The 17,423-nt window shown below is 37.1% G+C and overlaps 1 protein-coding gene across 7 annotated transcripts in view; it reads left to right on the top strand.

Annotated features, from left to right (window-relative positions):
* The window catches only part of THSD7A (thrombospondin type 1 domain containing 7A), a 431,400-nt gene that overhangs the window by 259,060 nt on the left and 154,917 nt on the right, over positions 1-17,423 (top strand). For all 7 annotated transcript variants that reach the window (XM_027574085.2, XM_027574087.2, XM_027574084.2 and 4 more), the window contains 2 exons: positions 2,250-2,405; positions 3,691-3,903. In XM_027574085.2, the coding sequence (XP_027429886.1) occupies positions 2,250-2,405; positions 3,691-3,903 (369 nt within the window). The remainder of the gene's footprint in view (positions 1-2,249; positions 2,406-3,690; positions 3,904-17,423) is intronic.

The raw sequence follows: 17,423 nt of genomic DNA, 5'->3' as shown, positions 1-17,423 counted from the left end.
ACTAAATTTTAAGTTAATTTTAGTCTATTAAAAGAAAAAAATGGAGACTTTTCAGGTAATAATATGCACAATTGTTAATTTAAATGATAGCGTGAAAGACTCCACAGGTGAAGAAATTCCTTATGTTAATTTGCAGTTATAGGAGTTTTTCTACATACTGTAGCCTTACATTGGTCAAGGTTCTCCAGAGAAACAGACAAATAGGATATATGTATAGATCATATAAGAGGAGATTTATTATAGGAATTGGCTCACAGAATTATGGGAATGGGGTCACTGGTGTAATTCCTGGTTTTCCAGAACCAGGAACTCTAATGTCTAAGAGCAGGGGGAAGATGGATTCCACAGCTCAAAAAGAAAGAAATTTTACCCTTCGTCCACCTTTTATTTCTACCTGGGTTCTCAAAGGATAAGATAGTGCCCCACCCACATTGGTGAAGGCTGTCTTCTTTACTCAATCTACCGATTCAAATCTACTGATTTAATTTCTCATCCTCACAGACACACCTAGAAACATTTTAGCAGCTATGTGGGCATCCCTTAGCCCAGACAAGTTGACATATAAAATTAACCATCACAAGACTCTTAAGCCTGTAAGGATATTAAAAATTGTTTTCATTTTATGTGAAATATGTATCGACATCGTTATTTTTTTATATTTAAAGAAGTGAAGCGTTTATTTCTGTATTTTCTGTCATTAATGTGCCAAATACTTTCACTGTTGAAAGCAACAAAAGTAATCATTTTTGGCTGTGGCTGATGTTACAATGCACAATAGCAACAATTCAATAAACTTAAGTGAGAATGCTTATGGCGCTCCATAAACTTAAGTGAGAATGCTTATGGCGCTCCATACTAAGCAAACAAAGAGTGCCCATTTATTTTCACTGCAGTGGTGGTGGGCAGGAGAGGCGGGAGTGAGAGGGGAGAGGAGAGAGATTAAGTTTTGTACTCCTAGGAGAAAAAGAAAAAAAAAATCTGTAGGATATTTTTCAGAACTGAAAAACTATTTTCGAAAGAGGAGTTAATGTAACAGCGTTCAGGTAGCATTTATGATTGTGTGTGCACGCAGAAAGTTGAGGGATGCACGATACATACAGTTTGCCTTAGAGTTTAAACTATAAACAAATATATTTAGTACGTTTATTTAAAAGTTAGGATAATTTAGCTTAAAATATCTTAATTTCTCTATGAGCTTCTAAATGTAACCCATGTGATTGGAATTTGATAGTTCTTCACATAAAGAGAATGAGAATTATCTAAGACCTGTATTATTTCAGTCCTTTATGCTACAAGGGTGGGCATTTCAAATTATCAGATGGAAACAGCAACTAGCTTTTATTTAAGGTAATGTCAAAGACATTTACTTCTTAAAATCTTTACAAGAAAAACAACTATAGCTTTATATTTTATAATATACCACTAAACTTGAATTTCTTCTGCTTTCCATATAGCTTCAAATATCTCTTAGTCATTTTTAGCCAGAACTATGGACACATCTTGACATTAAGTGTCAAATGTGTGTCCCATACAAAATAGCCAAACTTCAGGCATCAAAATAGAAGGGAAGCAAGGGCAAACAGTATTTATCCCCAGTTCATTGGTCAACATATGAACAGACATGGACAATTCTAAATTAGTCGCCTAGCAATTCTGAGATTTAGATCACATGTGCAGATAATATATTCTGTAAAAGTTCTAGAAAGTATCTGGTGAGTCATGTAGCTGGGGGTAGAGAGAGATACCCCATTGGTGGCATGGGCTCTTCATTATATCCACCGCTTACCCTTTTGTGGACCAAAAGGAAAGGGAAGACTGCTCCACCCGAAGCCACCCAGGGCAGGCTTTTTCCATATGCTATATAGCCATAGGCCCTCTCCCACTGTGTTCAGTGCTCTGAAGCAGATTCCATTTATTTAGAACTAAATATAGAACTGTAGAGATAAAATTGACCTTAAGGATTGTTTTACTAATTAGGAAAGTTAGACTCGGAATTATTAAATCACCGGGCTAATAAGTGATAAAGCTGGTGATCAAACAGTCTCTGAGATTTCTAGCCCAGTTTCCTTGAACTACACTCTGCTGTTTTTTCCCCACTCCCTCTCCTTTTTTTTCTAGGATGTAGCTAAGAAGCAGTGAAATAATGTCTTGTTGGCACTTGTCCTTCTCTGTACACACAGAAAAATCGTATTGTTGACCATAACAATTTGTTTAATTCTTAAGGGATTTCTGTACTTTTCTCCAAACAGCCTCAAAACCAGTGGACTTGAAATCATGCACTGGCCCCGTCCCTAATACTACACAGTTGTGCCATATTCCCTGTCCAATTGAATGTGAGGTTTCACCTTGGTCAGCTTGGGGACCTTGTACTTACGAAAACTGTAATGACCAGCAAGGCAAAAAAGGTATGTATTATTAACGTGACATGCTTAAAACTCCCATCAAACATGAATTATTTTAAATAATGTCATTAGTGTGCCAAATACTTTTATTTGTTACTCTTTGTTACTTGTGTTTATTCATTCATCCATGGTATTTTCCAGAATGGCTAATGAGTATCGACTGCAAAAGATGAATAAACCTACTCTGATGTTGGTACCTAAACATTAAAACTGAAGTTAATTATCTAAATCTTTGTCCGCTTATCTGTAAAAGAGATGTAATATCTGCTCCAAAGTTTTCTCTATTCAATGAGATAATAAGCATAAAGCACTTAATTCAGTGCCTGATCCATAGCTAGTCCTCAAAAAGCAAAAAAACTCCTTATTACTTTGAAGGTAAGAAAGGGGGGGAAGAAAAGCTCTATTACTCTTATGATGCACATGATATATCTAAGAGGACAATAGATGCAGTGGTTTCCTATGTGGTGGGCATGATGGGGTAATATTCACAGAATCTAGTTATTAGAAACATTTTACTTTCTTTCTAAGATAGTCTTCTAGTGATTCTAATATGTTCACATAGCAGTAAACAGACTTATTAATTTTGCTAGTGATTCAAATATGTTCACATAGCAATAAGCAGACTTATTAATTTTGGTATACTCTGTCCAGAAGGGCAGCACTTAGGTGCTGTTAAAGCACAGAGCATGACTCTGAAGAGTACTCATTAGAGCCCAGATGCTTTATATCACCACTAGTTCATATTTCCAGGGCCACTAAAATCAACTAAGGCTCAAACAGACAATTTATCTGGGACCATCCAACTTCTCAGAGGTTTCCTTTCAAATTTAATTATGTGATAGTGCTGAAAAATTCAAAGTAATACCACTTTGTCTGGTCATGAATATTTCCAAATAGCTTGAGATTTTACTGTGTCTTTGAATATTTTATAACTACAGACTTTCCAAATCAACCAACCAAAATCATTTTCTGTGTGTGTCTTTGTCTGTCTGTCTTTCTCTCTCTGCTTCTGCCTCTCTACCTGTCTCCAGTCCTGTGAAGGAGATAAGAGGCATATGACATTTCTTGCCTTTCCTCCTTGGCCATTCTGTTCATTCATTCATTTATTCATTTAATAAATGATTAATAGGCTCACACTAAGCTAGAGCTTGGGCATATACTAGTGATTAAAGCAAATCTGATTTCTACCCTCTACCCTCATCCAGTTTTCACTCAAGTTTTCATTCAGCCTTCGGAAATATTCAACCCATGGCGGTAACAATAAATATGTCCTTCCCCAATAATTCAGGTTTCAAACTGAGGAAGAGGCGCATTACCAATGAGCCCACTGGAGGCTCTGGGGGCTCTGGGAACTGCCCTCATTTACTGGAAGCCATTCCCTGTGAAGAGCCATCCTGCTATGAATGGAAAGCAGTGAGGCTTGGAGACTGTGAACCAGACAATGGAAAAGAGTGTGGCCCAGGCACTCAAGTTCAGGAGGTTGTGTGCATCAACAGTGATGGTGAGTCAGGCAGGTGCATCTACCCTGCTGTTATGAATGTCTACTTAACCCTAGAGATATGCCTTACCTTATGGTAAAGTCTTGTGTCCCTTCATCAAAATGGGTTCCATGTACAAATGCAGAAATAGCTTCTTCCTTTCTTCCTTCCTTCCTTCTTCCTTTTTTCTTTCCCTATCTCCCTTCTTTCCATCTCTCTTTCTCTTCTTCTTTCTTTTCTTCCTTTCTTCTTTCCTTCCTTCCTTCTTTTTTTTTCTTTTTCTTTTCTTACCCCCTTTATCTCAGTCTCTCAATCTCTCTCTTTCTCTCTCTCTCCAATTGTGGCAATGAGGAGGTTCTTTGAACAATCACAGGGTACTTTTTAATTTGAAAGCAGGTAACATAGAGTAAGAATTAAATCATCATCAAGGCAATACAGTATTAAATTGCCATTTAAAATAACATAGTGGGGCACCTGGATGACTCAGTTGAGCATCCAACTCTTGATCACAGCTCCGGTCTTGATCTTGGGGTCCTGAATTCAAGCCCTGTGTTGGGCTCCATGCTGGGCATGGAACCTACCTAAAAGAAAAAAAAAATATCCTGGAAAGGTAACATTTTTCTAAGTGGGCATTTTTAACTTGCCATAGATATTTAAATAAAGAAGGATTGTAAGAATTGGTTGACTTGAATCGAGAAGCCTTTATTTCCTGCCCTGATATTGTGTCTTAGGGCTATAATTTAATTTCCAGACTCCCAAGCCACATGGCCTATCGTGGCCTAGATTCCTGAATCAACCTTCAACTTCTGCACACCAACCACCCCACCCCCCGCAAGGAGTGTCATAGAGCTACTGGGATGGTGATTTTCCACAAGGTTCCTTTCCTAAACCATAAGAATACCTTAGATTTTCACAACTGATTTTTGTTTGATAAAATATCCTGTCTTGTTTTTACCCTGATGTAAGATTTTTACATTCTTTCCTTGAGTGCTGTTACTATTTTGGGGAGGTCCCCTTACTCTTCAGTAATCTCTGAGTCATTCTTAGGAAATGTAGAACTCCTCGTGACATAGCTTAAAACCTTTGACTAAGATCATCTCTAAGGGTCCTTCCAACTCTCGAATGCTATGACTCTGCACATCAGAGTAGCATGAGCACCAAGCCCCAGGGTCCCCTGATTTGACAGTTTAAGCTGTTTACAGCATATGCAGAAGCATTCTGGTGCCCCCTTAGGGGCAGTGGAACATCTGGTAACCGTCATAATTCCTTCCATCCTATTTTCTTCCAGCAAGCAGGATTGTTTCCTCCTGTGACTCAGTCACTGTTCAATAGAGAAAGATACTCTCTGGGGTAAGACACTGACAGGCACTGCTAGTACTGAGAAATGAGCCTTTCGACTTTGAAACATAGTGTTGTCTTTGTCCAGGGACCAACATCATTGTGCAGGGCAGCATTAGGTAAAATCCAGACCAGCACTTGAGGTTGAAAGGTGAAAAAGGGGATTATTGCTCCAGATATTTTATGATGAATTTTATGAATTCTGGCTTTTTTCTAAGATTTTCTGCTTTTCATAGAGGTAATTACCCATGATACATCTCTCTTTAGATTTTACCCCATTCTACTCTAAAGGGAAAGAAAAGAAGGAGATTGGCATCTAATGGGGAAAATAAGCAAAAGAATAGCATTTATACATCTACTTCAAATCTTTATTTGAAGTAGATGGCAATCTATGTTATCTTCTTTCTGAAGATAACTAGCAACAAATCCTAAAGATCTTTGGAAGCCTGGGCAAAGGATAGTTCAGGAAAAAGAAAAGAAGCTTCAAATGCTTTGAGGTCATCAACAAAGTTGTGAAATTTGTGAGGAACATGGGAGGAAAAAAAACCTTTTTATTATTTGTGAATATATGTGAAAATAGTGAGTCATATTTATTTCAGCATCACTGGTACTCCCTTACTGATACTTTTTACTAATTTTTTTTCCTAACTTCAAATAAGTTTCCTTATCCTTCTACAGACCTTGGGAGGAACTGGGATCCCACACACTGAATAAGGTATATATGAGTGAACTAAGATGACAAAAAACACTAAGATAAAAAGTTCCTTGTGCGTGGAACTTCTGCCTAAATATTATTAAATGAAAAATCAGATCTCACTTATTTCAGTGATCTTCTTGATGTTAGTACAAATCCAGTATATTTTAAATATACGAGAGAAACTACTTAAAAATATCAGAGGTAAATTTTTATTGTGTCAGGTAAAAAATATTTTGTAACACAAGTAATCACCCCCTAAAATACCTTATGGAACACTAAAACACTAAAAAACAAGCAGGAGAATGAGTTATGTATGTCTAGTTATATTGAAAAGTAATGTATGTTATAACCTAAAATGCACATTGGCAACTCCCAGAAACCAACATAAGTTGGTTTCACTTTGCCTATCTCCCAGAAGAATGAATTAAGGAAAAGAAGTATGCTCTTGATATTCAGTTTGTTACTATTGTCCTTTATCAGGACGTCTTTCATCATTAAATTTTACTTCCTGTCATGAATTTGTTGTGGTGCAACTCAGTGTTTTAACTGGCTCAACTACAGAGGTGTATAAAATCAGGACAATTCTTTACTATTGTAAATTCTCAAGGCTGCTCAAATTTATATATAGCTGAAACCTATTGGGCTGGTAGAATAGAACAAAAGCTGGAGACTTGTAAATACTACTGCAGTATTATCATGTGGTCACCTGGTAAGTGTTTAGCAGCTGCACCAAATGTTGTTTTGTAATTAAATCGAACCCAGGGAATTAAAGTTGATTAGTTGTACAGACTCTACCCCTAGGCCTGGCTGCTGCTATAGATTTTGTTTTATAATTAAGTTAAAGCTCAACTAGGGAAATGAAAAATTAGAGCCTGTGAATGTTAACAAATAATAAAAAGACTTTTTTTCCTCCCATGTTCCTCACAAATTTCACAACTTTGTTAATGACCTCAAAGCATTTGAAGCCTCTTTTCTTTTTCTTGAACTATCCTTTGCCCAGGCTTCCAAAGATCTTTAGGATTTGTTGCTGGTTATTGTTCATTTTTCCAATTGTCTTTCAAGAAGCAGGATTGGGGAAGGGTTTGGAAAACACTCAGGAGGAATTTTACATAGATTTTCTGACAGAGGATATAAACAGAAATGTGAGACAAAAGAGAACTCAGAGGACAATCAGACTCTACAAAAAGAGATAAACACGTGATGTGTAATAGAAAAAAATATCACTCATAATTTAAGGATCGTCGGAAAAGCAGTACCCTATCTCTGAGCACAAATACAGGAACTGTTCCAAAGTTCTGATGGTGACATTTGGGGTTAGGAGGCGGAGAGATCCTAGAGTTTGTTGGACCTTTAAGAAAAACAAGTCTGCCCTATTTCCATTTTTGTGAAATTTGTGTTTTATTTAAAGGTATAAATTTGGTGGGGCAAGAGTACTTTTGGTACTCTTGGTTGGTACAACAACGAATTGGTTGGTTAGAGATTGAACAAATCAAGACTTTTAGGCTGAGAGTGGAAAAGAAAATCCATTGTCTTATTGATTACTTAAGGAGACTGTAAACCAAATATTGTTTGCACATATCCCTCCCCTCTGTTGAAAAAAAATGATGCCATCCATATCCTATGTGCTCTATTTTAGATATGAGAATTTTAAAGCCACGGTTTTGTATTTTGGTATTGGTATTACTTTGTTAAGCAGTGAATTTCAACAGTTTCAAAATGCCTACAACTCCTATGCTACATTTCTTATTCTTCTCCACATCAGTAAAAGTTAACATATAACCAGTGACATTGACATGCATGACTAACATTCATACTTGACACAGATTTTTGTGAAAACAAAATACAATATTTCTGTGGAAGTAAATCAAAACAATTCATCATTACATTGCTCCTAAAGATACAGTTAGAAATAGCAGTGACCAGCCAGGGCCTTCAAAGTATATCATGCTATTCTTGAAGCACTATGGCTGTGGCTCAACTTCTTTCTCTTCTATTGGGTAAAGCATGTGAAAATTTATGAAAATGCCATTATTATATGGATAACCTGTAATCACCCTAATTTATTTGTTAAAACCAGCTGACTTGAAATGTCATTAACAACAAATGTTTTCCGTACACCCAAAACTTGATTGTAACACGCCATTGTACCATGCCACCATGGTTAAAAACTATTGGATTACTAAGAACGTCTGCCAACAAATGCCTCATGTACAAATGGAAGTGCCACATCAATAATATTAGATATTTATAAGTCTTATGTAAATGGATATAAGATACATGGGCATATGTATATATTCATTTTATGTGAATATTTTTTCAGTTTACTCTATGAGATGCTAGATCTATTTTTGCAAAAAGTGTTCTAGATCCCCCAGTATCAGAATCGCCTTAAATATGCTATAAAATCAGATTTCTCAGTCTTCTCTACAGACCCAATGAATTGCAGTCTGTGCAGGCAAGTCCCAGAAAGCTGCACTTTTATGAAGCTCCCTAGGTTGTTCTGATGTGCAATGAAGTTTATGAACCAATGTACTAAAATGAGAAAAGCATTGTTTTGGTGGAGCCTAAGACCCAACTCTCTTACCCAAAGACTGCCCCCACCAAGGCGCACTGACTGAATTTGGATAATGCTGAAAAAGACCTGTGAATAAGAATACATTGAGATTAGTAGTGAGGCATGCCATTACAGTAAGTTTTTCTGCCTCTTTTGGAGCCGCTGCATCTCATCAGAAGTGCCCAAAGAGCCAACTATAAAAGATGGGAGATGATGATATTACTGTCCAGAGCCCTGGCTTGGCACATGACTGCTTATTCTTTCTGAGATTTTTACTATGAGTTTCTTCCTTCTGGAATGAGATATGTATCCATATATGAGTAGAGGGAAGGGAAGACTTGAGTACTGTTTCTCTCCCAAGTACTTCATGTCTTACTTCTTCTTTTTTCCCACATGTTCAGTATTAGGAGGAATATAAGGGGCTATCATTTCCATATCTTCAGGTAAATACAGGAATAAACATCTAGAAAATATTAAAAATTTTTACCTCTGGAAGGAAGACTCAGTGTAGGGAGAGATGGGGTGAGGTACTGCTCTATTTTATCTTAAACCTTGTGTACAATTTGTGTCCAATTTATAAATTGTATAAACACTGGATTAATTTGTCCAAATATTTATTAAGAATATTTAAATAGTAATAATATTTATTAAGAAAACAGTCTGGAGGGGGACAGAAGTATGTGGAATGAGGAGTTAAAGAATGGGGAGCAGAGCATTCCAGGAATAGAAAGAGAAATTATAAAGCTTATAGTTGAGACTAATATTTTAACTGATTGAGAGTATTCATAAGCCCTCCTGGAAGCATAAGCCAGGTCAAGGATTAGGATGCACACAGTTTATTAAGGATGCGACCCCAGGAGAAACCAGTAAGAGGAGTGGGAATAAAGAAGCAAAATCGAGAAGAGGGAATGTGTGCTGGGTTCCCAAGACTGCCCCGTGGTTCTATAATTCACTGGAGGGACTCACAGAACTCAACACAGAGTCATACCCACAGGTATGAACTATTACAGTGAGAGAATACAAAGCAAAATCAGCAAAGGGAAAAGGCACATGGGGCAAAGTCTGGAGGAAACCAGGCACAAGTTTCGAACAGTCCTCTCCCCATGGAGTCCCAGAGGATGTGCTTAATTTTTTCACCAATGCATTGTGACAGTCCACGTGAAGTATTGTCTTCAGGGAAGCTTATCTGAGCCTAGGTGTTCAGGGTTTATGTTGGGGGTCAGCCATGTAGTCACCCTCTGCCTAGCTCATAAAAAATATTCTGGACTCCCGAAAGGAAAGTGCATGGTCAGCCTAAACCACATTGTTTATGCAAATACTTAAAGCACAGTGATCAACACTTCTCATTTAGAGAATGGTGGAGGCCTCCAGAAACTGAAGTTCCCAGATGCAAGCCAAGGGTCAACATAGTGAGCAAGACTGTCTAAGGGCAGCACTTGGGCTTGCTATGTTAACTCTTTTGCACAGGGAAACAGAAAGTTGCAGACTCACTCTGATTAGGGGAGATACTCTGGAATTTAAATTAAACCCCAAAGGTTGTGGATTTAGGAAAAAGGAGCTGGGCTTTTAAACTCACACCAGTTGACTGTTGGCTCACAGTTGCTGGAGGAAGGAGGAAGGTGGGTCCCAGAAATTTCTAGCTCTCTGTATTAGCCAGACAACTCTAGTGCCCAAGGTAATTCTGAAGGTCAGGAATGAGATATTAGCAGCAGAATCTGAGAGACAGGTGCAAAGATCCAGTAAAAAGGGTCCCAGGAGTTCCAAGCTGTGCAATAATATTGTCCAGGAAGAGATCAGTTGTAGTGGGGAAGGTTTATAAATGTTGTATATACTAAACAAACCTAAAACCTGATAATTGTGTCTTCTGTACTACAGAGGAATGCCCATGAGGTTACAGGTTTTCCAATTTAGGGAAATAATTTGATGGGACATTTTGGTTGACAGATATGCAGTACTCTTTACATTGCCTGAATAATAACAAGAGAAGAGCTGAGTTCTGCAAAATAAAATAGAATATTTAAGCTTCCTGGAGCATTATGGAGAGAGAGGTATGGAGTTTGGAGATTAATAAGAAAGATGTGAGAAGGGTCTGAAAGAAGTGAGAGAAATGATCTCAAGGGAGAAAAAGTTTGAGGAAGGCCACAGCTAACTAGAAATACCCTTTGGTATGAAATAGGTGACTCCATCTTGCAGGTTTGTTCAGGATGGTACCATTTTCTTGAGGTCATTATTAATACCACCCCCTTTGTCCTAATAAGTGTCCTGCTTTGGAAAGCAAGTGATATGATCACCCTAGGAATGACTGATAAATTCTGAGACAGAGGAGGCAAAAATTTGGAACCAAAAGTTTTAGGAGAAATATTAGCTCCGTGAAAATCCTAACAGAAAATAAAGAGAGGGAGGATCCACAGCCACTTTAGAGGTTGCTGAATTCCCCAATGGAATTCAAATAATTCTATTTGAATTTTAATGGAAAATGGAACTTCAAAAGGCTGAAAAATCTGAAAACAAGCAGTAGACATTGAGATTGTTTAATATTTGAAAATGTTAGACTATCTTTTTGAGAATATAAAGATCATATTCATAAATATTTTTGTTCCTTTCCACCAGGAGAATAACTTGTGCCATATTTTGTATGTGCCATATTTTGCCATAATTATTTATCCATGATGTGCCATATTTTGTATGTGCCATATTTTGTCATAATTATTTATCCATGATGGACAAGATATCCATGATTTATGTATTTGCCATATTTTGTCATAATTATTTATCTACGATGGACAAGATATCCATGATGTGCCATATTTTGTATGTGCCATATTTTGTCATAATTATTTATCCATGATGGACAAGAACATCATAATACACAAGTGGGAGTTAGGAAAACTTAAGTTAAAATTTGTGTAATTTTAGAAGGGAAACTAACCTTAATAAGATTGGCTTCTAAAACTTTGGTGAGAACTCCAAGTTCAGATCAATTCAAATGTCTGTAGAGCTAGATGAAAACACAATTTCAAAAGCATGATCACTCTCTGGAACTGGAATCTACTTCTTAACACACATCACACAGCCATTACATGGAAAAGCTGATCTTTTAAAGGCAAGAATATGTCCTATAACTGAATTGTTTTTCCATAATTTAAGCAATAAATCAACTAAGGAGTTCCCTTCCTGGAGAATGCTATGCCATTTAATGTGGTTGGAATATAATTAGGTTGGATGTTATGCTTAAATCTAAGGTCTCTTACTTTACAATTAGGATCATCTAACACTGTTTGTAGGAGTTTTTTCCTATAATTGGGTTGAGATTCTCTATTTAATTTGTTGTAAAGATGAAAATCATAGCTTTTTAGAAAATTTAAGGCAGTAGGTTATTCTTTAGTGTTGGTTTGTAGTAATCACAATTTTATTTTGGCTTAAAAAATCTAGCACAAGATAACCTGATCTGTCTGCTGTGGTGTGTGTGTGTGTGTGTGTGTGTGTGTGTGTGTGTGTGTGTGTGTGTGTGTGTGTGTATGTATATTATATTTTGATATATTGGGTTTTTTCCTTGTTCTTTTTAAAATTATTTATTTATTTATTTGAGAGAGAGAGAGAGCACAAGCAGGGAGGAGAGAGAGAAGAGAGAGAAGCAGGCTTCCCGCTGAGCAGGGAACCCAGCAAGGGACTTGAACCTAGGACCCTGGGATCATGAACTGAGCCGAAGGCAGATGCTTAACCGACGGAGCCACCCAGGTGCCATTTTGATATATTGTTAATAAAATTATTTTTTGTTTGTAAGGAAACCATCTGGATTGAGCCAGTGTTCTTTTGCACTGAAATGTCTTAGCAAAAAGTAGGGTTTTATAAAGAATTTTCTTTTTTAAAGTAAGGGAGAATTAGCAGAAGCCTCAGATGAAAGTTAAATAAGCACTAGTTTACTTACCACTTCATGAGATATGACATAAGTTTCTAAGTGCTAGCTATCACTTCAAATGGGAAATAAAAGCCTGTCACTTTATCATAGGTAGTCAAGTGCCTTAACAAAACTCAGGGTAGTCAGTTTACTCATAGCTGGGTCAGTAAAGGCCAGTATGGATGAAAAGTCAAATTAGACAGGAGTTTCTGTCAAATTAGACAAGAGTTGAATTATCAAACCTAACGGATGCATTCCTTTCCTTACATTATCCCTTGTTTGCTTCTTCAACCTTGCTTATCTCTTATCTCCTGTCAGACTTTGTCTTCGCATGACCTCATTGGTTTTACTTTCCTCTGATTCCCTTCCTACCTCTCAGGCCATGTATCATTTAACTATTACTGGCTAACATATCACCTTAAAACTCACTGGCTGAAAACAAAACCAATTAGGATTTCCCATGATTCTGGGAAGTTCCAATTCAAATTTCACCTGGGCTCATTTATGGAGGTTTGGCTATGACTCAAGGTCCAAGATGGCCTCCCTCACGTATTTTGCAGTTGGTGCTGTGTGCTGAGGTACATTGGTGCTTCTCCACATGGGCTCTCATCCTCCTATAAGCTAGACCAGCTCTCTTAGATGGTGGTTTTAGGGCACTGCTCTGAGAGGACAAAAACAAGCCTGCAGGCTCTTGAACTGCACATTGTCACTTCTGCCACATTCTGTTGGTCAAAGCAAGCCACAGTGACAACTCAGATTTCGTAGGTAGAGAAATAGACTCTGTCTCCCGATGAGACACATTACAAAGAATTATGGCAAAAAATTTAATTTACTACAGTCCACCCTCCGGTCGCAATTGTTTTCATTGCTTCCACAGGAAAAGTACACCCCCTCCTAACCCAAGAACACCAAAATTCTCAAGCAGTTATATCATTCACCATCTCACGACCTGCGTCTGATTCAAATATAGATGAGACTTATCAGATACAGTAGTTGGGTGTGGCTATTTTATTTTTATTGATTGATTGCACATATTAACTTTGAGCTCTTATTTTCAGAGGAGCTGTGGGTTTTTCCCCCACAAGGAAACTTGTCATAAAGTCTCTTCTGTGCACTTCAAAATAACCTAATATTATCCTTTAGTCATAGATTTTTTTGGAGGAAAAAAATATGCAATATAAAAAATACATATAACATTTTTATGTACAGTCTTGTTTGATTAACTTTTAGAATTATAGAACTTGCCATCTTAAACAGAATTATAGTTTGTATCTTCCACATAGTACCACACACACACACACACACACACACACACACACACACACACCGAAAGACATTATTATTTTAGATAATGGGATTAGAGTATTTATTTTTAAAATACTTTTGGCCAGTGTTTAAGTGCTTTTGTCCCTGACTTGTGTATTTCCAGTCCTTTCTGTTTTCTAAAAAAAGTATTTTATCATAGTGCTTAAATTTTCTTCCTACTAATTAAATCCTATATCCAGAAACCTTCCCTGTGAGCTTACAACGATCTTTTGATTATTGTGGGGGTTTTTTGGGGGGAGGGTTGTTTCTTTTTTTTTTCCCTTGAAAACAATTCAGTCCTACAGAATCTTTCAGTTTAGCCGAACATCTGCAGAATTTTTTAAGATGCCAATGCATGGAAAATATGACCTTCATATTAAAATATACTTCCATTTCTGCACACAGTAAAACTTTGAACCATTCAGGTAATTTATTTAAAAAAATCGAGCCCTTTTGACCTTAATCGAAGGTATACATGTTTTCAAGATCATATTCTGTACTAATGTGGTGTTTTACACAAAGTGATTTCTGAAAAATGGTTTCTCCTTATAAGATAATGACTTCATATAATCAGTTCATGTTACTTATCACAAAGAACCTGATTTCAGATTGAAACTAGAACTCTATTGTTTCTAGGGTGTGGCCTGTTAACTAGAATCAGAGGCCTCTTAACTAGAAAGATAAGATATCCCCCCTAATTCTCTCCACATATACAACATATAATGATGTAACAGAGACCAGAAATCAGAATAGATTCTCCCATTCAAAAATGAGAAAAATAGGAAGCCTTCAGAAGCGTCTGGTATTTATCAATTCTGAAATCCAGCCTGTTCCCTCTTTACCAGGGACAGGGGAAATTCCTTGATCTCAGCCAATGTTTGTTCTCTGAAAGTCGTTCTCTAGTCCATTATTCTCCTTGGGTCTTTGTTCTTCACTCTGGGCTCTTGGATTTTCCACAGATGTCTTTCCCTTTTTATAAGAAATGGCTTGTATTTGTAGCTGATGAGCTTTCTCAATCTGCCTCCCGCCCATACGAATCACAGAGCCCAGGGGCCTTTCTTTCATTTTGAACTATCTCAATTTCTCTCAGACTAAGTTGGCAGTGTTTTAACAATATGACACTTAATGCTTTGGGTTTCTTATGAATCTCATTGGAGATCACTCCGTGCCCCAAAAGCCATATCCATAATTTATATCATTTATTTTTGAGAAAAGCCTCTCTTTACTTTGGACCATGTATGAGGCAACTGTGGAAAAATGGCTTTAAGATTCTTAGAAGCCTTTTATGAAACTGAGAGAGTCTTCTAGGAATCACTTAACTATTTCTGAGGTATTATCAAAGAATTTTTAACTACATCCTTAAATTGATTTTTACCTTAGGCCATTTATTACTCTAAAAATCTTTTGCCGGATGACTAGACGTGAGAAACCATTCTATTTTCCATTTCAGCACATCATGGCAGCATCTAAATTCCAAATGCACACAGAATTATTTCCTCCTTAGTTTATTACTCTCCTTATAGCATATCATCCTCCAGAGGAAAAATTAAATAGACATTTTTAATATTTTTCCTGAAAATAGTCTTATCTTTATCCACAGGTTTATTACATACATTTTCCATCTTGCAAGTTTCCATAAGTAACTCATTATTTTGCCATCTTTTCCATCAATATGTGACATGAGACTCTCTGTCTCCATCCTCCATTAAAAGTCTTCTCACCAACTTTCAGCTTTTCCCCCCTCCCCCAAGTCTCAGTGTCATTGCTACTTGTTTTAGGTTTTTGTTAAAGCAGCACCCCATTTCTAGGTACTAAGTTCTGTGTCAGATATGTATGCTGCATAACATGCCACTCTACACTTAATGATTTAAAAAAATTTTTTTTCTCAATTCTGTTGCTTGGCGAGGCAGTTCTGGGATCATTGGTGCAGCTGCATTCGGCCAGAGGGCTGGCATAACTGGGACATCTAAGTTGGCCTCATTAATATCAATGAAGCTACCTCATTTTTCTGTCATGTGTCCCCTCGTCATCCAGTAGCCCACACTGGCTTCTTTTCAAGGTGAGCTCAGGACATTGTCCCAAAAGGGCAAAACAGATGAATGATCTCTTCATGTCTGGGTTCTGGAATAATCATAAGATCACTTCTACCATGTTCTTTGGGTCAAAGCATGTTGCAAGGCCAGCCAGATTCAAGTGATAGTAGAATCAGTTATACCTTTTGATGGGAGGTACTCATCAGAATTTGTAGATGTATTTAATCCCTACAGGCTGCTTGTTCTGTTTCCTATATGCCATATATGTATATTTTTTTGTCTGCTTCTTCCTTAAATGTTAACATTCCCTTTCAACCTGCTGCTATAAAGCTCTATCTGGAAGCCCCAAATAAAACCTGCTGACATTTCAAAATCAGTATGTACCAAAGTCAGACCAATCATCTTTCTTCCAAAGTTAGTTTCTCCTCCAATGTTTCTAAGCTAGTTCATAGCACCACAATTTGCTCAGTCCTGTTAGAGTGACATCTGTGAAGACACATGAAAGAAGTAGGAAAATCCTATGAGAATCGGGGAAGATAGTATTCTAGGCAGAAGGAGCACCACATGCAAGACTTTGAGGTAGGAACTGCTTTGAATCTGAGAACAACAAGGCAGCCAGTATGTTTGACGTAGGGTGATTTAGGGGAAGAATAATCAGGGATAAGGTCAGAGAGGTTATGAAGGAGTGAGACCATCTGTCTGTCTTTTACTCTAAGATGAGAACCTGTTGGAGGGTTTGAGCTAACAAGTGACAGTAGTGACTTGTGTTTTTAAAGAATAACTCATGTTGCTTTTGTATCAGATTTTCCTCATTCTGGAATTACAAGTCTACTACCATAAATCCTCTCTTGATTTTGCCATTTACCTGTTTGAAATCTCTTGTTGGCTTCCTTTTTTACATAAAGTTCAAAGCCATTTGGGAATGACAGAATGTCTCCCCAGTCTCATCCTGCCCTTTTACCAATTGCCTTTTCTGCCCTTCTGTTTGTTACACCATTATACATTTTACAGAATTTAGTTACTTACACTTTATTGTTGCCTACTATCCCTTCTATACTGTTAGTTACTATGGGGTAGGGATCATGCCTTATTCATTTTTTTATACCGATTTCCTAGCGCTATTTCGCATTGCAGATTGTCAGTAAATCTCTGATTAATCGTGACTTTCTTGCTTTCTTTTATCCCTAAACATCACTTCTTTTCAGGAAATGACTCTCAGTTTCTCCTTAAGTAAATTTTTTTTATTGCTCTCACCACAAATTCAAACTTTGCCTACCAGATGTCAGACAAAGCATGACACCGAATTGCACACTCTATTACCATCTCAATATGCCTTCAAATTCTATTATGCTAAAGTCCCAGAACACCAGAGCAAAACAGCTACTGCATTTGCATTAAAAAAAACCCAGAATGTTCATAAAATCCTATAATCTGGAGGATTCCTCTCACTGAGTATAGGTTCAGATGTTAACTTTGCTATTTTGCCAGGTAATTTAAATCCCCTGTGACTAACTTTTCTCATCTGTGAAATACAAATAGTACAATTACCTATTCATAATATTGTTGTAGAGTATACATGAGTTAATATATGTTAAGTGCTAAGAAGTGTGCCCGACACATAATAAAAACTGTTTTAAGTATTTGCTATTACCTATCATTCATCTGAGATGAGTTCAATAGTGAAAAAGTTAACTAAGCACAAAGACTGTTCTTTTTTC

Source organism: Zalophus californianus, chromosome 12, assembly GCF_009762305.2.
Source record: "Zalophus californianus isolate mZalCal1 chromosome 12, mZalCal1.pri.v2, whole genome shotgun sequence".
Lineage (NCBI taxonomy): Eukaryota > Metazoa > Chordata > Mammalia > Carnivora > Otariidae > Zalophus > Zalophus californianus.
This window is presented reverse-complemented; position numbering and strand designations above follow the sequence as displayed.